The sequence below is a fragment of the Carcharodon carcharias genome (assembly GCF_017639515.1).
Source record: "Carcharodon carcharias isolate sCarCar2 chromosome 29 unlocalized genomic scaffold, sCarCar2.pri SUPER_29_unloc_2, whole genome shotgun sequence".
Lineage (NCBI taxonomy): Eukaryota > Metazoa > Chordata > Chondrichthyes > Lamniformes > Lamnidae > Carcharodon > Carcharodon carcharias.
In genome coordinates, this window is record NW_024470665.1 from 1,826,867 (window position 1) to 1,851,155 (window position 24,289).

The 24,289-nt window shown below is 56.3% G+C and overlaps 1 protein-coding gene across 1 annotated transcript in view; it reads right to left on the reverse strand.

Moving 5' to 3' along the window:
- Nucleotides 1-16,295: 16,295 nt before the first annotated feature.
- kmt2bb (lysine (K)-specific methyltransferase 2Bb) overlaps nt 16,296-24,289 on the reverse strand; it is a 139,335-nt gene continuing 131,341 nt past the window's right edge. Inside the window, exons 37-40 of the mRNA XM_041181157.1 lie at nt 23,059-23,142; nt 20,476-20,605; nt 19,425-19,789; nt 16,296-16,762 (exon numbers count right to left, since the gene is read on the reverse strand). Of these exons, the coding sequence (XP_041037091.1) occupies nt 19,514-19,789; nt 20,476-20,605; nt 23,059-23,142 (490 nt within the window). The 3' untranslated portion in view covers nt 16,296-16,762; nt 19,425-19,513. The remainder of the gene's footprint in view (nt 16,763-19,424; nt 19,790-20,475; nt 20,606-23,058; nt 23,143-24,289) is intronic.

Here is a 24,289-nt window from a genome sequence, read left to right on the forward strand (position 1 = left end):
ATCTACAACCCTCCCTATCTCTGTAAGCTGCTCCAGCCCCTACAACCCTCCCTATCTCTGTAAGCTGCTCCAGCCCCTACAACCCTCCCTATCTCTGTAAGCTGCTCCAGCCCCTACAACCCTCCCTATCTCTGTAACCTCCTCCAGCTCCTAAAACCCTCCATATCTCTGTAAGCTGCTCCAGCACCAACACTCCCTATCTCTGTAACCTCCGCCAGCCTCTACAACCCTCACTATATCTGTAACCACCTCAAGTCCCGACAACCCTATCTCTGTAACCTACTCCAGCCCTACAACCCTCCCTATCTCTGCAACCTACTCCAGCCCCCACAACCCTCCCTACATCTGTAACCTCCTCCAGTCCCCTACAACCCTCCTTATCTCTGGAACCTCCTCCAGCACCTACAACACTTCCTATCTCTGTAACCCCCTCCAGCCTCTACAACCCTCCCTATCTCTGTAACCCCCTCCAGCCTCCAGAACCCTCCCTATCTCTGTAACCTCCTCCAGCCCCTACAGCCCTCCCTATCTCTGTATCCCCCTCCAGCCCCTACAACCCTCCCCATCTCTGTAAGCTCCTCCAGCACCGACAACCCTCCCTACCTCTGTAACCTCCTCCAGCCCCTACAACCTTCCCTTTCTATGTAACTTCCTCCAGCCTCTAAAACCCTCCCTATCTCTAAGTTCCTCCAGTCCCTACAATCCTCCCTATCTCTATAACCTCCTCAAGCCCCAACAACCCTCCCTATCTCTGTAACCTCCTCCAGCCCCTACAACCCTCCCTATCTCTATAACCTCCTCCAGCCCCTACAACCCTCCCTATCTCTGTAACCCCCTCCAGCCCCTGCAACCCTCCCTATCTCTGTAAGCTGCTCCAGCACCAACACTCCCTATCTCTGTAACCTCCGCCAGCCTCTACAACCCTCACTATCTCTGTAACCACCTCAAGTCCCAACAACCCTATCTCTGTAACCAACTCCAGCCCTACAACCCTCCCTATCTCTGCAACCTACTCCAGCCCCCACAACCCTCCCTACATCTGTAACCTCCTCCAGTCCCCTACAACCCTCCTTATCTCTGGAACCTCCTCCAGCACCTACAACCCTTCCTATCTCTGTAACCCCCTCCAGCCTCTACAACCCTCCCTACCTCTAAGTTCCTCCAGTCCCTACAATCCTCCCTATCTATATAACCTCCTCAAGCCCCTACAACCCACCCTATCTCTGTAACCTCCTCCAGCCCCTCCAACCCTCCCTATCTCTGTAACCTCCTCCAACCCCTACAACCCTCCCTATCTCTGTAACCCCCTCCAACCTCTACAACCCTCCCAATCTGTGTAACCTCCTCCAGCCTCTACAACCCTCCCTATCTCTGTAACCTCCTCCAACTCCTACAACCCTCCCTATCTCTGTAACCCCCTCCAACCTCTACAACCCTCCCAATCTGTGTAACCTCCTCCAGCCTCTATAACCCTATCTCCGTAACACCCTCCAGCCCCTATAATGCTCCCTATCTCTGTAAGCTCCTCCAGCACCGACAATCCTCCCTATCTCTGTAAGCTCCTCCAGCCCCTACAACGCTCCCCATCTCCGTAAGCTCCTCCAGCACCGACAATCCTCCCTATCTCTGTAACCTCCTCCAGCCCCTACAACCCTCCCTTCTCTGTAACCTCCTCCAGCACCGACAATCCTCCCTATCTCTGTAACCTCCTCCAGCCCCTACAACCCTCCCTATCTCTGTAACCTCCTCCAGCCACTACAACCCTCACTATCTTTGTAAACTCCAGTCCCTACAACCCTCTCTATCTCTGTAACCTCCACCAACCTCAAAAACCCTCACTATCTCTGTAAGCTCCTCCAGCCCCTACAACACTCCATATTTCTGTAAGCACCTCCAGCCCCGACAACCCTCCCTATCTCTGTAACTTCCGCCAGCCCCCACTAACCTCCCTATCTGTCACCTCCTCCAGCCTCTACAACCCTCACTATCTCTGTAGCCTCAAGTACCGACAACCTTATCTCTGTAACCTCCTCCAGCCCTACAACCCTCCCTATCTCTGTAACCTCCTCCAGCCCCACAATCATCCCTATCTCTGTAACCTCCTGCTGCCCCAACAACACTCCCTTTCTCTGTAACCTCCTCCTGCCGCTACAACACTCCCTATCTCTATAACCTTCTCCAGCCCCTACAACACTCCCTATCTCTGTAACCTCCTCCAGCCTCTACAACACTCCCTATCTCTGTAACCTCCTCCAGCCTCTACAACACTCCCTATCTCTGTAAATTCCTCCAACCCCTACAACCCTCCCTTTCTATGTAACTTCCTCCAGCCCCTAAAACCCGCCCTATCTCTAAAATCCTGCAGCCCATACAACCATCCCTATCTCTGTATCATCCTCCAGCCCTACAACCCTCCCCATCTGTTACCTCCTCCAGCCTCTACAACACTATCTATCTCTATAACCTCCTCCAGCTCCTACAACCCTCCCTATCTCTGTACTCTCCTCCAGCCCCTACAACACTCCCTATTTCGGTAAACTCATGCAGTCACTGCAACCGTCCCTATCTCTGTAACCTCCTGCTGCCCCTACAACCCTCCCTTCCTCTCTAACTTTCTCCAGCCCCTAAAACACTCCCTATCTCTAACCTCCTCCACCCCGAACAACCCTACCTATATCTGTATCATCCTTCAGCCTCTATAACCCTCACTATCTCTGTAACCTCCTCCAGCCCCTACAACCCTCCCTATCTCTGTAACACCCTCAAGCCTCTACAACCCTCCCTATCTCTGTAAGCTCCTCCAGCCCCTATAACCCTCCCTATCTCTGTAACCTCCTCCAGCTCCTAAAACCCTCCCTATCTCTGTATCCCCCTCCAGCCCCTACAACCCTCCCCATCTCTGTAAGCTCCTCCAGCACCGACAACCCTCCCTATCTCTGTAACCTCCTCCAGCCCCTACAACCTTCCCTTTCTGTGTAACTTCCTCCAGCCTCTAAAACCCTCCCTATCTCTAAGTTCCTCCAGTCCCTACAATCCTCCCTATCTCTGTAACTTCCGCCAGCCCCCACTAACCTCCCTATCTATCACCTCCTCCAGCCTCTACAACCCTCACTATCTCTGTAGCCTCAAGTCCCTACAACCCTATCTCTGTAACCTCCTCCATCCTTACAACCCTCCCTATCTCCGTAACCCCCTCCAGCCCCTACAACGCTCCCTGTCTCTGTCAGCTCCTCCAGCACCGACAATCCTCCCTATCTCTGTAACCTCCTCCAGCCCCTACAACCTTCCCTATCTCTGCAACCCACTTCGGCCTCTACAACCCTATCTCTGTAACCTCCTCCAGTCTCTACAACCCTCACTATCTTTGTAACCTCCAGTCCCTACAACCCTCCCTATTTCTGTAACCTCCGCCAGCCCCAACAACACTCCCTATCTCTGTAACCTCCTCCAGCCCTGACAACCCTCCCTATCTCTGTAAATTCCTCCAGCCCCTACAACCCTCCCTTTCTCTGTAATTTCCTCCAGCCCCTAAAACCCTCCCTATCTCTAACCTCCTGCAGCCCCTACAACCATCCCCATTTGTAACCTCCTCCAGCCTCTACAACCCTATCTATCTCTACAACCTCCTCCAGCTCCTACAAACCTCCCTATCTCTGTACTCTCCTCCTGCCCCTACAACCCTCCCTTCCTCCAGCCCCTAAAACACTCCCTATCTCTAACCTCCTCCAGCCCGAACAACCCTATCTCTGTATCATCCTCCAGCCTCTATAACCCTCACTATCTCTGTAACCTCCTCCAGTCCGTACATCCTCCCTACATCTGTAACCTCCTCCAGTTCCCTTCAACCCTCCTTATCTCTGTAACCTCCTCCAGCCCCTACAAAACTATCTCTGTAACCTCTTCCAGCCTCTACAATCCTATCTCTGTAATCCCCTCCAGCATCTACAACCCTCCCTATCTCTGTAAGCTGCTCCAGCCCCAACAACCCTCCCTATCTCTGTATCCCCTCCAGCCCCTACAACCCTCCCTATCTCTGTAAGCTGCTCCAGCCCCTACAACCCTCCCTATCTCTGTAACCTCCTCCAGCTCCTAAAACCCTGCATATCTCCGTAACCCCCTCCAGCCCCTGCAACCCTCCCTATCTCTGTAAGCTGCTCCAGCACCAACACTCCCTATCTCTGTAACCTACGCCAGCCTCTACAACCCTCACTATCTCTGTAACCACCTCAAGTCCCGACAACCCTATCTCTGTAACCTACTCCAGCCCTACAACCCTCCCTATCTCTGCAACCTACTCCAGCCCCCACAACCCTCCCTACATCTGTAACCTCCTCCAGTCCCCTACAACCCTCCTTATCTCTGGAACCTCCTCCAGCACCTACAACACTTCCTATCTCTGTAACCCCCTCCAGCCTCTACAACCCTCCCTATCTCTGTAAGCTCCTCCAGTCCCTACAATCCTCCCTATCTCTAAAACCTCCTCAAGCCCCTACAACCCACTCTATCTCTGTAACCTCCTCCAGCCCCTCCAACGCTCCCTATCTCTGTAACCTCCTCCAACCCCTACAACCCTCCCTATCTCTGTAACCCCCTCCAGCCTCCACAACCCTCCCTATCGCTGTAACTTCCTCCAGCCCCCAAAACCCTCACTATCTCTGTAACCTCCTCCAGCCTCTACAACCCTAACTCTGTAACCCCCTCCAGCCCCTACAACGCTCCCCATCTCCGTAAGCTCCTCCAGCACCGACAATCCTCCCTATCTCTGTAACCTCCTCCAGCCCCTACAACCCTCTCTATCTCTGTAACCTCCACCAGCCTCTACAACCCTCACTATCTCTTTAAGCTCCTCCAGCCCCTACAACCCTATCTTTGTAAGCTCCTCCAGCCCCGACAACCCTCCCTATCTCTGTAACTTCCGCCAGCCACTACAACCCTCACTATCTCTGTAACCTCCTCCAGCCCCCACTAACCTCCCTATCTGTCACCTCCTCCAGCCTCTACAACCCTCACTATCTCTGTAGCCTCAAGTCCCGACAACCTTATCTCTGTAACCTCCTCCAGCCCTACAACCCTCCCTATCTCTGTAACCTCCTCCAGCCCCACAATCCTCCCTATCTCTGTAACCTCCTGCTGCCCCAACAACACTCCCTTTCTCTGTAACCTCCTCCTGCCGCTACAACACTCCCTATCTCTATAACCTTCTCCAGCCCCTACAACACTCCCTATCTCTGTAACCTCCTCCAGCCTCTACAACCCTCCCCATCTGTAACCTCCTCCAGCCTCTACAACCCTCCCCATCTGTAACCTCCTCCAGCCTCTACAACCCTATCTATCTCTATAACATCCTCCACCTCCTACAACCCTCCCTATATCTGTAACCTCCTCCAGCCTGAACCCTACCTATCTCTGTATCATCCTCCAGCCTCTATAACCCTCACTATCTCTGTAACCTCAAGCCCCTACAACCCTCACTATCTCTGTAACCTCCTCCAAACCCTACAGCCCTCCCTATCTCCGTAACCCCCTCCGGCACCTACAACGCTCCCTATTTCTGTAAGCTCCTCCAGCACCGACAATCCTCACTACCTTTGTAACCTCCTCCAGCCCTGACAACCCTCACTATCTTTGTAACCTCCACCAGGCTCTACAACTCACCCTATCTCTGTAACCTCCTCCTGCCCCAACAACACTCCCTATCTCTGTAACCTCCTCCAGCCCCTACAACACTCCCCAACTCTGTAACCTCCTCCAGCCCTGACAACCCTCCCTATCTCTGAATTCCTCCAGCCCCTACAACCTTCCCTTTCTATGTAACTTCCTCCAGCCTCTAAAACCCTCCCTATCGCTGTAACTTCCTCCAGCCCCCAAAACCCTCACTATCTCTGTAACCTCCTCCAGCCTCTACAACCCTAACTCTGTAACCCCCTCCAGCCCCTACAACGCTCCCCATCTCCGTAAGCTCCTCCAGCACCGACAATCCTCCCTATCTCTGTAACCTCCTCCAGCCCCTACAACCCTCTCTATCTCTGTAACCTCCACCAGCCTCTACAACCCTCACTATCTCTTTAAGCTCCTCCAGCCCCTACAACCCTATCTTTGTAACCTCCTCCAGCTCCTAAAACCCTGCATATCTCCGTAACCCCCTCCAGCCCCTGCAACCCTCCCTATCTCTGTAACCTCCTCCAGCCCTGACAACCCTCCCTATCTCTGTAAGCTGCTCCAGCACCAACACTCCCTATCTCTGTAACCTCCGCCAGCCTCTACAACCCTCACTATCTCTGTAACCACCTCAAGTCCCGACAACCCTATCTCTGTAACCTACTCCAGCCCTACAACCCTCCCTATCTCTGCAACCTACTCCAGCCCCCACAACCCTCCCTACATCTGTAACCTCCTCCAGTCCCCGACAACCCTCCTTATCTCTGGAACCTCCTCCAGCACCTACAACCCTTCCTATCTCTGTAACCCCCTCCAGCCTCTACAACCCTCCCTATCTCTAAGTTCCTCCAGTCCCTACAATCCTCCCTATCTCTTTCACCTCCTCAAGCCCCTACAACCCACCCTATCTCTGTAACCTCCTCCAGGCCCTCCAACCCTCCCTATCTCTGTAACCTCCTCCAACCCCTACAACCCTATCTCTGTAACCCCCTCCAACCTCTACAACCCTCCCAATCTGTGTAACCTCCTCCAGCCTCTACAACCCTCCCTATCTCTGTAACCTCCTCCAGGCCCTCCAACCCTCCCTATCTCTGTAACCTCCTCCAACCCCTACAACCCTATCTCTGTAACCCCCTCCAACCTCTACAACCCTCCCAATCTGTGTAACCTCCTCCAGCCTCTACAACCCTCCCTATCTCTGTAACTTACTCCGACCCCTACAACCCTCCCTATCTCTGTAACCCCCTCCAACCTCTACAACTCTCCCAATCTGTGTAACCTCCTCCAGCCTCTATAACCCTCACTATCTCTGTAACCTCCTCCAGCCTCTACAACCCTATCTCCGTAACCCCCTCCAGCCCCTATAATGCTCCCTATCTCTGTAAGCTCCTCCAGCACCGACAATCCTCCCTATCTCTGTAACCTCCTCCAGCCCCTACAACCCTCACTATCTCTGTAACCCCCTCCAGCCTCTATAACCCTATCTCCGTAACCCCCTCCAGCCCCTATAATGCTCCCTATCTCTGTAAGCTCCTCCAGCACCGACAATCCTCCCTATCTCTGCAACCCACTTCGGCCTCTACAACCCTATCTCGGTAACCTCCTCCAGCCTCTACAACCCTCACTATCTTTGTAACCTCCGCCAGCCTCTACAACTCTCCCTATCTCTGCAACCTCCTCCAGCCCCTACAACCCTCCCTATTTCTGTAAGCTCCTCCAGCTCCCACAATCCTCCCTATCTCTGTAACCTCCTCCAGCTCCTACACCCCTCCCTATCTCTGTAACCTCCTCCAGCTCCTACACCCCTCCCTATCTCTGTAACCTCCTCCAGCCCCTACAACCCTCCCTATCTCTGTAACCTCCTCCTGCCCCAACAACACTCCCCATCTGTAACCTCCTCCAGCCTCTACAACCCTATCTCTATAACCTCCTCCAGCTCCTACAACCCTCCCTATCTCTGTACTCTCCTCCAGCCCCTACAACCCTCCCTATTTCTGTAAGCTCCTCCAGCTCCCACAATCCTATCTCTGTCACCTCCTCCAGCCCCTACAACACTCCCCAACTCTGTAACCTCCTCCAGCCCTGACAACCCTCCCTATCTCTGTAAATTCCTCCAGCCCCTACAACACTCCCTTTCTATGTAACTTCCTCCAGCCTCTAAAACCCGCCCTATCTCTAACCTCCTGCAGCCCATACAACCATCCCTATCTCTGTATCATCCTCCAGCCCTACAACCCTACCCATCTGTAACCTCCTCCAGCCCGAACAACCCTCCCTATCTCTGTATCATCCTCCAGCCCTACAACCCTCCCCATCTCTGTAACCTCCTCCAGCCCCTACAACCCTCCCTATCTCTGTATCCCCCTCCAGCCCCTACAACCCTCCCCATCTCTGTAAGCTCCTCCAGCACCGACAACCCTCCCTATCTCTGTAACCTCCTCCAGCCCCTACAACCTTCCCTTTCTATGTAACTTCCTCCAGCCTCTAAAACCCTATCTCTAAGTTCCTCCAGTCCCTACAATCCTCCCTATCTCTATAACCTCCTCAAGCCCCAACAACCCTCCCTATCTCTGTAACCTCCTCCAGCTCCTAAAACCCTGCATATCTCCGTAACCCCCTCCAGCCCCTGCAACCCTCCATATCTCTGTAAGCTGCTCCAGCACCAACACTCCCTATCTCTGTAACCTCCGCCAGCCTCTACAACCCTCACTATCTCTGTAACCACCTCAAGTCCCGATAACCCTATCTCTGTAACCTACTCCAGCCCTACAACCCTCCCTATCTCTGCAACCTACTCCAGCCCCCACAACCCTCCCTACATCTGTAACCTCCTCCAGTCCCCTACAACCCTCCTTATCTCTGGAACCTCCTCCAGCACCTACAACCCTTCCTATCTCTGTAACCCCCTCCAGCCTCTACAACCCTCCCTATCTCTAAGTTCCTCCAGTCCCTACAATCCTCCCTATCTCTATAACCTTCTCAAGCCCCTACAACCCACCCTATCTCTGTAACCTCCTCCAGCCCCTCCAACCCTCCCTATCTCTGTAACCTCCTCAAACCCCTACAACCCTCCCTATCTCTGTAACCCCCTCCAACCTCTACAACCCCCCCAATCTGTGTAACCTCCTCCAGCCTCTACAACCCTCCCTATCTCTGTAACCTCCTCCAACCCCTACAACCCTCCCTATCTCTGTAACCCCCTCCAACCTCTACAACCCTCCCAATCTGTGTAACCTCCTCCAGCCTCTATAACCCTATCTCCGTAACACCCTCCAGCCCCTATAATGCTCCCTATCTCTGTAAGCTCCTCCAGCACCGACAATTATCCCTATCTCTGTAAGCTCCTCCAGCCCCTACAACACTCCCCATCTCCGTAAGCTCCTCCAGCACCGACAATCCTCCCTATCTCTGTAACCTCCTCCAGCCCCTACAACCCTCCCTATCTCTGTAACCTCCTCCAGCCTCTACAACCCTCCCTATCTCTGTAACCCCCTCCAACCTCTACAACTCTCCCAATCTGTGTAACCTCCTCCAGCCTCTATAACCCTCACTATCTCTGTAACCTCCTCCAGCCTCTAAAACCCTACCTCCGTAACCCCCTCCAGCCCCTATAATGCTCCCTATCTCTGTAAGCTCCTCCAGCACCGACAATCCTCCCTATCTCTGTAAGCTCCTCCAGCCCCTACAACCTTCCCTATCTCTGCAACCCACTTCGGCCTCTACAACCCTATCTCTGTAACCTCCTCCAGTCTCTACAACCCTCACTATCTTTGTAACCTCCGCCAGCCTCTACAAATCTCCCTATCTCTGTAACCCCGTCCAACCCCTACAACCCTCCCTATTTCTGTAACCTCCTCCTGCCCCAACAACACTCCCCATCTGTAACCTCCTCCAGCCTCTACAACCCTATCTATCTCTATAACCTCCTCCAGCTCCTACAACCCTCCCTATCTCTGTACTCTCCTCCAGACCCTACAACCCTCCCTATTTCTGTAAGCTCCTCCAGCTCCCACAATCCTATCTCTGTCACCTCCTCCAGCCCCTACAACACTCCCCAACTCTGTAACCTCCTCCAGCCCTGACAACCCTCCCTATCTCTGTAAATTCCTCCAGCCCCTACAACACTCCCTTTCTATGTAACTTCCTCCAGCCTCTAAAACCCGCCCTATCTCTAACCTCCTGCAGCCCATACAACCATCCCTATCTCTGTATCATCCTCCAGCCCTACAACCCTACCCATCTGTAACCTCCTCCAGCCCGAACAACCCTCCCTATCTCTGTATCATCCTCCAGCCCTACAACCCTCCCCATCTCTGTAACCTCCTCCAGCCCCTACAACCCTCCCTATCTCTGTATCCCCCTCCAGCCCCTACAACCCTCCCCATCTCTGTAACCTTCTCCAGCCCCTACAACCCTCCCTATCTCTGTAACCTCCTCCAGCCCCTACAACCTTCCCTTTCTATGTAACTTCCTCCAGCCTCTAAAACCCTATCTCTAAGTTCCTCCAGTCCCTACAATCCTCCCTATCTCTATAACCTCCTCAAGCCCCAACAACCCTCCCTATCTCTGTAACCTCCTCCAGCTCCTAAAACCCTGCATATCTCCGTAACCCCCTCCAGCCCCTGCAACCCTCCCTATCTCTGTAAGCTGCTCCAGCACCAACACTCCCTATCTCTGTAACCTCCGCCAGCCTCTACAACCCTCACTATCTCTGTAACCACCTCAAGTCCCGACAACCCTATCTCTGTAACCTACTCCAGCCCTACAACCCTCCCTATCTCTGCAACCTACTCCAGCCCCCACAACCCTCCCTACATCTGTAACCTCCTCCAGTCCCCTACAACCCTCCTTATCTCTGGAACCTCCTCCAGCACCTACAACCCTTCCTATCTCTGTAACCCCCTCCAGCCTCTACAACCCTCCCTATCTCTAAGTTCCTCCAGTCCCTACAATCCTCCCTATCTCTATAACCTTCTCAAGCCCCTACAACCCACCCTATCTCTGTAACCTCCTCCAGCCCCTCCAACCCTCCCTATCTCTGTAACCTCCTCAAACCCCTACAACCCTCCCTATCTCTGTAACCCCCTCCAACCTCTACAACCCCCCCAATCTGTGTAACCTCCTCCAGCCTCTACAACCCTCCCTATCTCTGTAACCTCCTCCAACCCCTACAACCCTCCCTATCTCTGTAACCCCCTCCAACCTCTACAACCCTCCCAATCTGTGTAACCTCCTCCAGCCTCTATAACCCTATCTCCGTAACACCCTCCAGCCCCTATAATGCTCCCTATCTCTGTAAGCTCCTCCAGCACCGACAATTATCCCTATCTCTGTAAGCTCCTCCAGCCCCTACAACACTCCCCATCTCCGTAAGCTCCTCCAGCACCGACAATCCTCCCTATCTCTGTAACCTCCTCCAGCCCCTACAACCCTCCCTATCTCTGTAACCTCCTCCAGCCTCTACAACCCTCCCTATCTCTGTAACCCCCTCCAACCTCTACAACTCTCCCAATCTGTGTAACCTCCTCCAGCCTCTATAACCCTCACTATCTCTGTAACCTCCTCCAGCCTCTACAACCCTCCCTATCTCTGTAACCTCCTCCAACCCCTACAACCCTCCCTATCTCTGTAACCCCCTCCAACCTCTACAACCCTCCCAATCTGTGTAACCTCCTCCAGCCTCTATAACCCTATCTCCGTAACACCCTCCAGCCCCTATAATGCTCCCTATCTCTGTAAGCTCCTCCAGCACCGACAATTATCCCTATCTCTGTAAGCTCCTCCAGCCCCTACAACACTCCCCATCTCCGTAAGCTCCTCCAGCACCGACAATCCTCCCTATCTCTGTAACCTCCTCCAGCCCCTACAACCCTCCCTATCTCTGTAACCTCCTCCAGCCTCTACAACCCTCCCTATCTCTGTAACCCCCTCCAACCTCTACAACTCTCCCAATCTGTGTAACCTCCTCCAGCCTCTATAACCCTCACTATCTCTGTAACCTCCTCCAGCCTCTAAAACCCTACCTCCGTAACCCCCTCCAGCCCCTATAATGCTCCCTATCTCTGTAAGCTCCTCCAGCACCGACAATCCTCCCTATCTCTGTAAGCTCCTCCAGCCCCTACAACCTTCCCTATCTCTGCAACCCACTTCGGCCTCTACAACCCTATCTCTGTAACCTCCTCCAGTCTCTACAACCCTCACTATCTTTGTAACCTCCGCCAGCCTCTACAAATCTCCCTATCTCTGTAAGCTCCTCCAGCCCCTACAACCCTCCCTATTTCTGTAACCTCCTCCTGCCCCAACAACACTCCCCATCTGTAACCTCCTCCAGCCTCTACAACCCTATCTATCTCTATAACCTCCTCCAGCTCCTACAACCCTCCCTATCTCTGTACTCTCCTCCAGACCCTACAACCCTCCCTATTTCTGTAAGCTCCGCCAGCTCCCACAATCCTATCTCTGTCACCTCCTCCAGCCCCTACAACACTCCCCAACTCTGTAACCTCCTCCAGCCCTGACAACCCTCCCTATCTCTGTAAATTCCTCCAGCCCCTACAACACTCCCTTTCTATGTAACTTCCTCCAGCCTCTAAAACCCGCCCTATCTCTAACCTCCTGCAGCCCATACAACCATCCCTATCTCTGTATCATCCTCCAGCCCTACAACCCTACCCATCTGTAACCTCCTCCAGCCCGAACAACCCTACCTATCTCTGTATCATCCTCCAGCCTCTATAACCCTCACTATCTCTGTAACCTCCTCCAGTCCGTACAACCCTCCCTACATCTGTAATCTCCTCCAGTCCCCTACAACCCTCCTTATCTCTGTAACCTCCTCCAGCCCCTACAAACCTCCCTATCTCTGTAACCTCTTCCAGCCTCTACAACCCTCCCTATCTCTGTAACCTCCTCCAGCCCCTACAATGCTCCATATCCCTGCAACCTCCTCCGGCCCCTACAACCCTATCTCTGTAAACTCCTCCAGCTTCTACAACGCTCCCTATCTCTGTAACCCCCTCCAGCCTCTACAACCCTGTGTAACCTCCTCCAGCCTCTACAACCCTATCTCTGTAACCTCCTCCAGTCCCTACACCCCTCCCTATCTCTGTAACTTCCTCCAGCCTCTGCAACCCTCCCTATCTCTGTAACCTCAAGTCCCTACAAACCTATCTCTGTAACCTCCTCCAGCCCCCACAACCTTCCCCATCTCTGTAACCTCCTGCAGCCCCTACAACCCTCCCTATCTACGTAAACCCCTCCGGCCTCTACAACCCTATCTTTGCAACACACTCCAGCCTCTACAACCCTATCTCTGTAACCTCCTCCAGCCTCTACAACCCTATCTCTGTAACATCCTCCAGCCTCTACAACCCTCCCTATCTCTCCAACCTCCTCCAATCCCTACAACCCTCCCTATCTCTGTAACACCCTCCAGCCTCTACAACCCTCATCTCTGTACCCTCCTCCAGCCCCTACAACCCTCCCTATCTGTAACCCCCTCCAGCCTCTGCAACACTCCCTATCTCTGCAACCTCCTCCAGCCTCTACCTCACCATCTCTGTAACCTCCTCCAGTCCTTCCAACCCTATCTCTGTAAACTCCGCCAGCCTCTATAACCCTATCTCTGTAAGCTCCTCCAGCCCCTACACCCCTCCCTATCTCTGTAACCTCCTCCAGCCCCTCCAACCCTCCCCATCTCTGTAACCTCCTCCAGCTCCTACAACTCTCCCTATCTCTGTAACCTCCTCCAGCCCCTACACCCCTCCCTATCTCTGTAACCTCCTCCAGCCCCTCCAACCCTATCTCTGTAACCTCCTCCAGCTCCTACAACCCTCCCTATCTCTGTAACCTCCTCCAGCCCCTACACCCCTCCCTATCTCTGTAACCTCCTCCAGCCCCTCCAACCCTCCCTATCTCTGTAACCTCCTCCAGCTCCTACAACCCTCCCTATCTCTGTAACCTCCTCCAGCCCCTCCAATCCTCCCTATCTCTGTAACCTCCTCCAGCTCCTACAACCCTCCCTATCTCTGTAACCTGCTGGTTTTGAGCTCTATCTTGTTGGGGTACAAGCTGAGGGAGGGGAACTACCCTAACTGGCTCCCTCTCTCTCTAACCTTGCCTGTAATGGTGTGTGGCTATCAACCTGTAGCCAGAGAACCCTCACCTGAGTCTAACTGGTCTGTATTTGGAACTGCAAAGCTGAGACGAATTGGTGCGTCTTCACATGAGGAAATTCCAGGTCGAAAGCATCGAGATTCTGTGGATTTTATCCTTCACTTTATAACACCCCATCCTACATAGCCCATCTCTGCAGAGACTGGAGTGTGTGCGCGCCTGTCTGTGCGTGTCTGTGTGTGCATGTCTGTGGGTGTGTTACGTGTCTGTGGGTGTGTGGATGTCTGTGGGGGTGCGTGTGCATGTGTGCGCGTATCTGGGTATGTAAATGTGGGTGCCTGCGCGCGTCTGTGGGTGCCTGCGCGCGTCTGTGGGTGCCTGCGCGCGTCTGTGGGTGCCTGCGCGCGTCTGTGGGTGCCTGCGCGCGTCTGTGGGTGCCTGCGCGCGTCTGTGGGTGCCTGCGCGCGTCTGTGGGTGCCTGCGCGCATCTGTGGGTGCGGCGCGCGTCTGTGGGTGCGGCGCGCGTCTGTGGGTGTGTGCGCGCGTCTGTGTGTGCGCGCGTGCCTGCCTGTGTGTGTGTGCGTGCCTGCCTGTGTGTGTGTGCGTGCCAGCCTGTGTGTGTGTGCGTGCCTGCCTGTGTGTGTGTGCGTGCCTGCCTGTGTGTGTGTGTGTGTGCGTGCCTGCCTGTGTGTGTGTGTGTGTGTGCGTGCCTGCCTGTGTGTGTGTGTGCGTGCCTGCCTGTGTGTGTGTGCTTGTGTGTGTGCCTGTGCTCGCCCGTGCGCTAGAGGAATTATTTCAGAATAGATAGTTATACTCAACAACTACAACTGTGTGTTAACTAGTACTAGCAACTTGTTAAAAATAAGTTTTGTTTTAAAATAAATGAATCATTTTTGAAAGAAGCTTGGTCAGAGTTTCCTTTCTTCTGGGTACTGGAAGTACAGGTGCATAATTGACCATTTCGTTGAGAGAATTAAACAGTTAAATTAATGGTATGGCCTCTGGAGTAGTGGGGCTTGATAATTCAGACACTCCTCCCATCCCGGTCGTAATATGGTGGACAACAATTAAACAACTCACCAGAGGAGGAGGGTCCACAAATATCCCCATCCTCAATGATGGGGGAGCCCAGCACATCAGTGCAAAAGATAAGGCTGAAGCATTCGCAACAATCTTCAGCCAGAAGTGCCGAGTGGATGATCCATCTCGGCCTCCTCCGGAGGTCCCCAGCATCATAGATGCCAGTCTTCAGCCAATTCGATTCACTCCACGTGATATCAAGAAATGGCTGAAGGTACTGGATACTGCAAAGGCTATGGGCTCAGACAATATTCCGGCAATAGTACTGAAGACTTGTGCTCCAGAACTTGCCGCGCCCCTTGCCAAGCTGTTCCAGTACAGGTTCAACGCTGGCATTCACCCGGCTATATGAAAATTACCCAGGTACATCCTGTACACAAAAGGTCAGTCATCTCAGCTCCAGGACATCACTGCAGGAGTTCCTCAGGTTAGTGTCCTCGGCCCAACCATCTTCAGCTGCTCCATCAATGACTTTCCTTCCATCATAAGGTCAGAAAGTGCCAGACAATGACCATCTCCAACAAGATAGAATCTAACCATCGCGTCTCGACATTCAATGGCATTACCATCACGGAATCCCCCACTATCAACATCCTGGGGGTTACCATTGACCAGAAACTGAACTGGACCAGCCACATAAATACTGTGGCTACAAGAGGTCAGAGGCTGGGAATCCTGTGATGAGTAACTCACCTCCTGACTCCCCAAAGCCTGTCCACCATCTACAAGGCACAAGTCAGGAGTGTGATGGAATACTCCCCACTTGCCTGGATGAGTGCAGCTCCCACAACACTCAAGAAGCTCGACACCATCCAGGACAAAGCAGCCCCGCTTGATTTGCACCACATCCACCACCTTCAACATCCATTCACTCCACCTCTGGCAGAAGCTTGCCTTCTACAAGATGCACTGCAGCAACTCACCAAGGCTCCTTCGACAGCACCTTCCAAACCCACGACCTCTACCATCTAGAAGGACAAGGGCAGCAGACACATGGGGAACACCACCACCTGGAAGTTCCCCTCCGAGCCACTCACCACCCCGACTTGGAAACTTATCGGCTGCTCATTCACTTGTCGCTGGGTCAAAATCCTGGAACTCTCTCCCTAACAGTGCCGTGGGCGTACCTACACCACACGGGGCTCCAGCGGCTCAAGAAGGCAGCTCACCCACCACCTTCTCGAGAAGGGAGGGTGGGGGGTGGCAATTAGGGATGGGCCATAAACGCTGGTCCACCCGTTTTTTGAGAGAGAACAAAACACCGAAGGCGTTATACAAATTCAAGTTGTTGTTGAGTATCTCACAGCTCCTCGATTTGGGAATGGTGCATGGTCTGGGCGCGCAGGCTGATGTCTGCTGTCTCTCTCTCTCTCTCTCCCTCTCTCTCTCTCTCCGCGTCCACACCAGGAAGAATCGAACACCAGCGCCGCAGCGTGCGCCTCTGAACAACTGAACATCTTTATTAAGGAAACCATTTCTTAAATTAAAAAAGTGCATAGAAAATAATGGGTTTTTAGAAATATCTATACAGATATGTACACCTTTTTTTTTTCTGTTTTTTGTTTTTACACGAAGTTATCTAGCAAGGTTCTCGCCACTCACCGCTCCCTCGATTTTAAAAAAAAATAAAATAAAAACGAGGGGGGAAAAAGAAAAAAAATTATAATAATTCGCAATCGGTCTGTGGTCTCTGGTCAGGCAGGCGGTTGGCGGGGGGGAGGAGGTGATAGACTGGGGTTTATTCCTTCGGTGGGGAGGGGGTTGGGTGCGGCCGGTGGGGGTGGGGGGTGGTATGTGGGGGGGGCAGCTGCCAGGCCGACGCAAACAGGCCCCCCTCGCTCCGACACACCACCGCCTGGATCCTGTTCCCCGGCACACACGCACACGCGCACACACACACACACACACATCCCACCCCGCGCACCCCACGATCTGGTTGCAGGGTTGATGGGGCCACCCTTAGGTTAACAGGGGATTTACCCCATCGTCCGCGACCTTTTTAGTGTTTTCTTTCTCCAATTAAAAAAGAGGCGGCGGCAGAGATTTTGAACCGCGTGCATCACCCCCCCATCCCCCTCCACCAACCACAAACAATTCCACCCTCCTTTTGGACAATTATACAGCGGAGTTCTTGGATGAGCAGTGACGTAGGGGATTGACCCAGGGCGCGCGCACACACAGACGCACATGGGCCCCTTAACCAGCCACACACCAACACCCGCTGCTCCCCCCCACCCCATCCCCCAACCACAGTTCCCTCCTGCTACGTCCACCCCGCATTCCCGTTTCTCCGGTCACTGCAACAAGGTCACCTGGCGAAATCCTCCACCCCCACCCCCACCACCCCGCGTCCCTACACGAGCCCTTCGGGGTCCGAGGGAATCTCACTCGGCTCCTGGGTCCTGGAGGGAGGCCCCTAGGTGCCCTGCTGGTCTCACAGGATGAGGAGGGAGTTGGCAGGTGGGGGGGAAGGGGGTGGTGGTGGTTGCTGTGAGATGGAGTCCAAGAGGGAAGCAACTGAGAGGAGGAATGGGATGTTAGGGGGGAGGAGGGTAGGTCAGTGAGGGGTGAATAAGGGTCGGGAGTGTCTGAGAGGGGTGAACGAGCATTGGGGGTGGGTTGGTGAGAGGGGGAATGGGGAGGGTGGGGATCAGTGATGGGGGACTGGGGGGTTAGGGGTGTCTGTGAGGCGGAACAGGGGATCAGTAAGGCAGGATGGCGGGGTGGGGATGGTGGGGCCATTAGCTGGGGCGAGTGTATGAGTTTTACAGAAGCACTGTCAGCTCACCTGAGAGACAGCTCCAGTGGAGTGGAGGAGGAGGAGGCGAGGGAGGGAGAGGGGGGGGGGCTGGGGAGGGAGAGGGAGGGAGGAAGACGGGGAGAGGTGAGTGTGAAGTTGAGTGAGGGCAGTGGGAGGGAGCGGAGGGGGGAAGTGAGGGACATGGTGGTGGGGCTGGGGATGAGCACAGAGCAGGGTGAGCAGGAACGAAACAGAAAGCTGCTGCTTGTTCCTCTTCACATCCCCGCTCTCACTCAGCTGCGGGTGACTACGTCATCGGTCGATTTAACCTCATCTGTTTGAAAAAAAAAGACACTCAACTCTCCCCCCTGGGGGGGGAGGAGGAGGAGGAGGAGGAAGAGAGAGAGAGAGAGAGAGAGAGAGAGAGAGAGAGAGAGAGAGAGAGAGAGAGAGAGAGAGAGAGAGAGAGAGAGAGGAGGGAGGGAGCTGCAGGAGGAGCTGTGATCGGAAACTTTAAGGACACTCCCGGGAGCGAGGGAGCTGGGAGTTCAACAGGGCCGATCCCTGCTCTGCAACAGATACAGGAGCAGAGAGACAGAGCGCGCAGCTCCTCCCACCAGGAGCAGAAGGTTCCAAGATAAAGATCCTTAACATAAAAAGTAAGCGTTGGCCTCGTTCCTGTTGCTCTGTTCAAAGGGAAGACGAGTGTGTTTAAGGAAAGTCTCCGTCTCCTCCGCTAAGGGGGGGGGGGGGGGGGGGGGGGGAGAACATAGCTCTCCAGGACTGGCTGCACCCCCCCCCCACCCCCTACACCCCCCGAGCCCTCTGGCAAACTCTCCCTGTCACTGGCCGCAGCAGGACTCCGCTGTCATAACCCTCGACTCGCGTGACCCAGCCTCCTCTCTGGGCGATGTGAAGAGCCTCTCTCTTCCTCCTCCTCCTCCTCCTCCTCCTCCTCCTCCTATCTGGCTGGAAGCTTCTGTGGGGGATTGGGGAGGTGGGGGGTGAATGGGAGACGGGAGGGAAACGGGGATGGGGGGGTGGGGGGGGTCTGTCCCATTCACACGGGAGGTGTTGGGGTGGGGAGGGTCTAACACCCACGTCCTGAAGCGGTCCTGTGATCCCACCGACAAGGGGAAGGGGGGGGGGGGGGGGGGTGGGGAGACGGGCCGGTTCTGGGTTTGGAGGTAAAGGTGGGGGGGAGGAGAGAGAGAGAGGGGTTTGGGCGGGGGGGGGGTGTCTGCGCCCCTGGGAGGAGGGGGCTCTCCACGGGGTCGTTATTGTTGTTGGGAGGGAGGAGGAGGAGGACCAGACGGTTTTACCCATCCCGCAACCACCCCCCCCCACCCACCACCAACCCCAGAGCAACTGGAATATCACCCCCCACCCCCCCCCCAAAAGGGGGAAGAAAAAACCCCCCCACCCGAAGATCCATTTCTCCTTTATCCGCGCCCCCCACCCTCCCCCCCACCCCCAACAAAGGAAGTGAAATAAAAAAAAAAAAAAGCAAAACTGACAAGGTTGTTCCATCATTCCTACTTGGTTGTCCTTTAAACTCCCCCCACGGGGAGGTGTTGGGTGGGGGGTGGGGGTGCGTTGTGTGTTCTGGGGTGGGGGTGGGAACAGGGTCGGCAGCGAGGGGGGGGGAAATCGAGGGTTGGTGGGGGGGGAAATATTTCCTGATTCCGCGAAGGTTTCAAAAGAAAAAGCAAGAAACCGCACCCCACCCCCACCCCCCCCCGTCACCTGAGAGTTCGCTTCCGCGGAGTTCGCCGCTCTGAAAGTCCACTCTCCTCCCCCACTCTCCCCCACTTTCCTCCCCCTCCCGCCCCACACACACACACACACACAGCACCCCCTCCCCCGGGGAGGAGCAAGTCCAGCGCCACGCGACAGTTCAGTCCCTCTCCGGTCCGCCGGTCAGTTGAGAAAGCGCCGGCATTTCTTGGCGCCGCAGTTGCAAGGAAGCTTGTTGCTGGCGTCCTCAATGGGGAACTTGTAGTCGTAGGTCAGCTCCTCGCCCCGGTAGATCTTGCGCATGGCGAAGATGACGATGTGCTTCTGCCCCTCCACGTTGATGACCCGGGAGTAGCAGTTGGGCTCGCAGGAGTGGTTGATGAAGCGGGCCGCGTTGCCATGCATGGTGGCGTCCACCACCTCGAAGTCGTCGATCCGGAACATGTAGCAGCCGATCCCCTGCAGGGTGGAAAAGGGAGGGGGGGGCAGCATGAGGGCCAGCACTCCAGGACAGCGAACGCGCCTCCTCCTGTTCCTGTGTAACAGGCTCGAGGGGGGGCTGAATGGGCCTCCTCCTGTTCCTGTGTAACAGGCTCGAGGGGGGGCTGAATGGGCCTCCTCCTGTTCCTGTGTAACAGGCTCGAGAAGGGGCTGAATGGCCTCCTCCTGTTCCTGTGTAACAGGCTCGAGGGGGCTGAATGGGCCTCCTCCTGGTCCAGTGTAACAGGCTCGAGGGGGGGCTGAATGGGCCTCCTCCTGTTCCTGTGTAACAGGCTCGAGGGGGGGCTGAATGGGCCTCCTCCTGTTCCTGTGTAACAAGCTCGAGAAGGGTCTGAATGGGCCTCCTCCTGTTCCTGTGTAACAGGCTCGAGGGGGCTGAATGGACCTCCTCCTGTTCCTGTGTAACAGGCTCGAGGGGGGGCTGAATGGGCCTCCTCCTGTTCCTGTGTAACAGGCTCGAGGGGGCTGAATGGGCCTCCTCCTGGTCCAGTGCACAGTGCTCCAAGTGTGGGCTAACCAATAACATGTAAAAGTTTAACAGAACTTCTCTCTGCTTCGATATAATAGACCAAAGGTGGCTGTGGCACAGGAGCTTTGGTCAGTGTATAAAAAGACACACAACCTCCCAGCGCAGTGTCCATTACCTTGCTGTCGTAATATTTTTCCCGCTTGTCGGTTAACACAGATCGAATAACGATTCCGGAATATTCTATCACCATCTCCCCGGCGTCAATGTTTCTTTTACAAAAGAGACCACGGCCGTGAATGGCAGACCTGTGCAAAGGGAGGGTGGAGGGAAGAGTCAGAGACCGAGTGGGGGTAGGTGGGGTGGGGAGAGAGATAGATGGGATAGAGACAGAGGGGGAGAGGGAGGGAGGGAGGGGGAGAGGGAGGGAGGGAGGGGGAGAGGGAGGGAGGGGGGAGAGGGAGGGAGGGGGAGAGGGAGGGAGGGGGGAGAGAGAGGGAGGGGGAGAGGGAGGGAGGGGGAGAGGGAGGGAGGGGGAGAGGGAGGGAGGGGGAGAGGGAGGGAGGGGGTGAGGGAGGGAGGGGGTGAGGGAGGGAGGGGTGAGGGAGGGAGGGGTGAGGGAGGGAGGGGGTGAGGGGGTGAGGGAGGGAGGGGGTGAGGGAGGGAGGGGGAGAGGGAGGGAGGGAGAGAGGGAGGGAGGGAGGGGCAGAGGGAGGGAGGGGGAGAGGGAGGGAGGGGGAGAGGGAGGGAGGGGGTGAGGGAGGGAGGGGGAGAGGGAGGGAGGGGGAGAGGGAGGGAGGGGGTGAGGGAGGGAGGGGGTGAGGGAGGGAGGGGTGAGGGAGGGAGGGGTGAGGGAGGGAGGGGTGAGGGAGGGAGGGGTGAGGGAGGGAGGGGGTGAGGGGGTGAGGGAGGGAGGGGGTGAGGGAGGGAGGGGGAGAGGGAGGGAGGGGGTGAGGGAGGGAGGGGGAGAGGGAGGGAGGGGGAGAGAGGGAGGGAGGGGGAGAGAGGGAGGGAGGGGGAGAGGGAGGGAGGGGGAGAGGGAGGGAGGGGGAGAGGGAGGGAGGGGGAGAGGGAGGGAGGGGGAGAGGGAGGGAGGGGGAGGGGGAGAGGGAGGGAGGGAGAGAGAGGGAGGGAGGGAGAGAGAGGGAGGGAGGAGGGAGGCAGGGAGAGAGGGGGAGGGGGAGAGGGAGAGGGAGGGAGAGAGGGAGCGAGGGAGAGAGAGGGAGGGAGGGGGTGGGGGAGAGGGAGAGGGAGGGGGAGAGGGAGGGAGGGGGAGAGGGAGGGAGGGGGAGAGAGGGAGGGAGGGGGAGAGGGAGGGAGGGGGAGAGAGGGAGGGAGGGGGAGAGGGAGGGAGGGGGAGAGGGAGGGAGGGGTGAGAGAGGGAGGGAGGGGAGAGGGAGGGAGGGGGAGAGGGAGGGAGGGGGAGAGGGAGGGAGGGGGAGAGAGGGAGGGAGGGGGAGAGGGAGGGAGGGGGGAGAGAGGGAGGGAGGGGGAGAGGGAGGGAGGGGGAGAGGGAGGGAGGGGGTGAGGGAGGGAGGGGGAGAGGGAGGGAGGGGGAGAGGGAGGGAGGGGGAGAGGGAGGGAGGGGGAGAGGGAGGGAGGGGGAGAGGGAGGGAGGGGGAGAGGGAGGGAGGGGGAGAGGGAGGGAGGGGGTGAGGGAGGGAGAGGGAGGGAGGGGGAGAGGGAGGGAGGGGGAGAGGGAGGGAGGGGGAGAGGGAGGGAGGGGGTGAGGGAGGGAGGGGGAGGGGGAGAGGGAGGGAGGGGGAGAGGGAGGGAGGGGGAGAGGGAGGGAGGGGGAGGGAGGGGGAGGGGGAGGGAGGGGGAGAGGGAGGGAGGGGGAGAGGGAGGGAGGGGGAGAGGGAGGGAGGGGGAGAGGGAGGGAGGGGGAGAGGGAGGGAGGGGGAGAGGGAGGGAGGGGGAGAGGGAGGGAGGGGGTGAGGGAGGGAGAGGGAGGGAGGGGGAGAGGGAGGGAGGGGGAGAGGGAGGGAGGGGGAGAGGGAGGGAGGGGGAGAGGGAGGGAGGGGGTGAGGGAGGGAGAGGGAGGGAGGGGGAGAGGGAGGGAGGGGGAGAGACGGGAGAGACGGGGGGAGAGAGAGAGAGAGCAGAGCATAGATGGGGTTAAGGATTGAAAGTCAGACATCCCATCAGCATAATACGAACACATTCTAAACACACACAGTTCTGTCTCAGCCAGATTCTCTGGTAGGGTCTAACCCAGAAAACTCTCTGCAAAGTAGGAGCTATTAGTGTCCCCAGCACGGAAACAGGCCATTCAGCCCATCTGCTCCGTGCTGGTGTCCCTGCCCCACACCAGCCTCCTCCCACCACACCACCCCCCCGTCTCCATCTCACCCCATCCCCATACCCTTCTACTCCTCTCTCCCCCTCACGTGTTTATCCAGCTTCCCCCCTTAAACACATCGAACACTATTCACCTCGACCGCTCCCCGCGGGAGCGAGTCCCACACTCTCCCCCACTCCCTGGGTCAAGAGGTTTCTCCTGAATTCCCCCAATTGGGTTTATGAGTGACGGTCTCACATTGATGGTCCCCTGGTTCTGGTCTCACTTCCCCCCGACGAGTGGAAACATCTTCTCTACGTCCACCCCATCGAAACCCTTCCATCGTTTCGCAGACCTCGATCAGGTCACCCACCACCACCCCTCGGATGTGGTCACTGGGTGGCCCTGGGCGCTGGGAGAGCTAGCAGTTGGGGGTGGGGGGGGGGGGGGGGGGTGGTCAGGCGAGCAGCGGATACCTACCTGTAAACACCCACCGCCTCTTTCGACGTCTTCTTTAGATGCCGAAACCTCATGGCCATCGGGAGGTCCATGCTGGTCGCCCGCCTGTGGCCAGGAATTAAAAACAGGTCAAAGTCAGGGTTCTGTCGAGCCCTCCGTCCGCGCTTCATCTCATCTCACCCCCGGCGATCTCGCCTCTACCTTCCCCCCACCCCACCTCCACCGCCCCCCCCCAGCCACCCCTCGATTCCCAGCGGCTGTGCCTACAGCTGCCTGGGGGGGCCCTGAACTCTGGCATTCTCTCCCTAAACCTCTCCGCCTCTCTCTCTCTCTCTCTCTCTCTCCTCCCTTAACTGTGCTAAATACGTACTCGTCGAGCATCGGCTCTGGCTGTGTGAGCAATGCTCTTGCTCCGAGGAAGGAGGGAGAGAGAGAGATCCTCATCAGCCAGGGGTCTGCGGCTCCTCATCTCTAACCACAAGCTCCCCACCAACAGCAACGTGAAAATGACCCAGATCGTCTATCTTTTATTCGGTGATGTTGATTGGGGGATAAAATTGGCCCCAGGACACGGGGAAGGAATCCCCCCTGCCCCCCAACTCCTCTTCTTCCAAATACTGACCCTCTGACAGTGCAGCACTCCCTTAGTACTGACCCTCCGACAGTGCAGCACTCTCTCATTACTGACCCTCCGACAGTGCAGCACTCCCTCAGTACTGACCCTCTGACAGTGCAGCACCCCCTCAGTACTGACCCTCCGACAGCGCAGCACTCCCGCAGTACTGACCCTCCGACAGCGCAGCACTCCCTCAGTACTGACCCTCCGACAGCGCAGCACTCCCTCAGTACTGACCCTCCGACAGCGCAGCACTCCCTCAGTACTGAGCCTCCGACAGCGCAGCACTCCCTCAGTACTGACCCTCCGACAGCGCAGCACTCCCTCAGTACTGACCCCCCGACAGCGCAGCACTCCCTCAGTACTGACCCTCCAACAGTGCAGCACTCCCTCAGTACTGACCCTCCAACAGTGCAGCACACCCTCAGTACTGCCCTCCGACAGTGCAGCACTCCCTCAGTACTGACCCTCCGACAGTGCAGCACTCCCTCAGTACTGACCCTCCGACAGTGCAGCACTCCCTCAGTACTGACCCTCGTTGGCGTGCGGGAAGAGCGGGAGAGATTCCTGCTCAGCTGTGGAAAGGACATTGCAGCCTCTACCCAATCCCCACACTCGAGCTGGGGTGCGGGACCA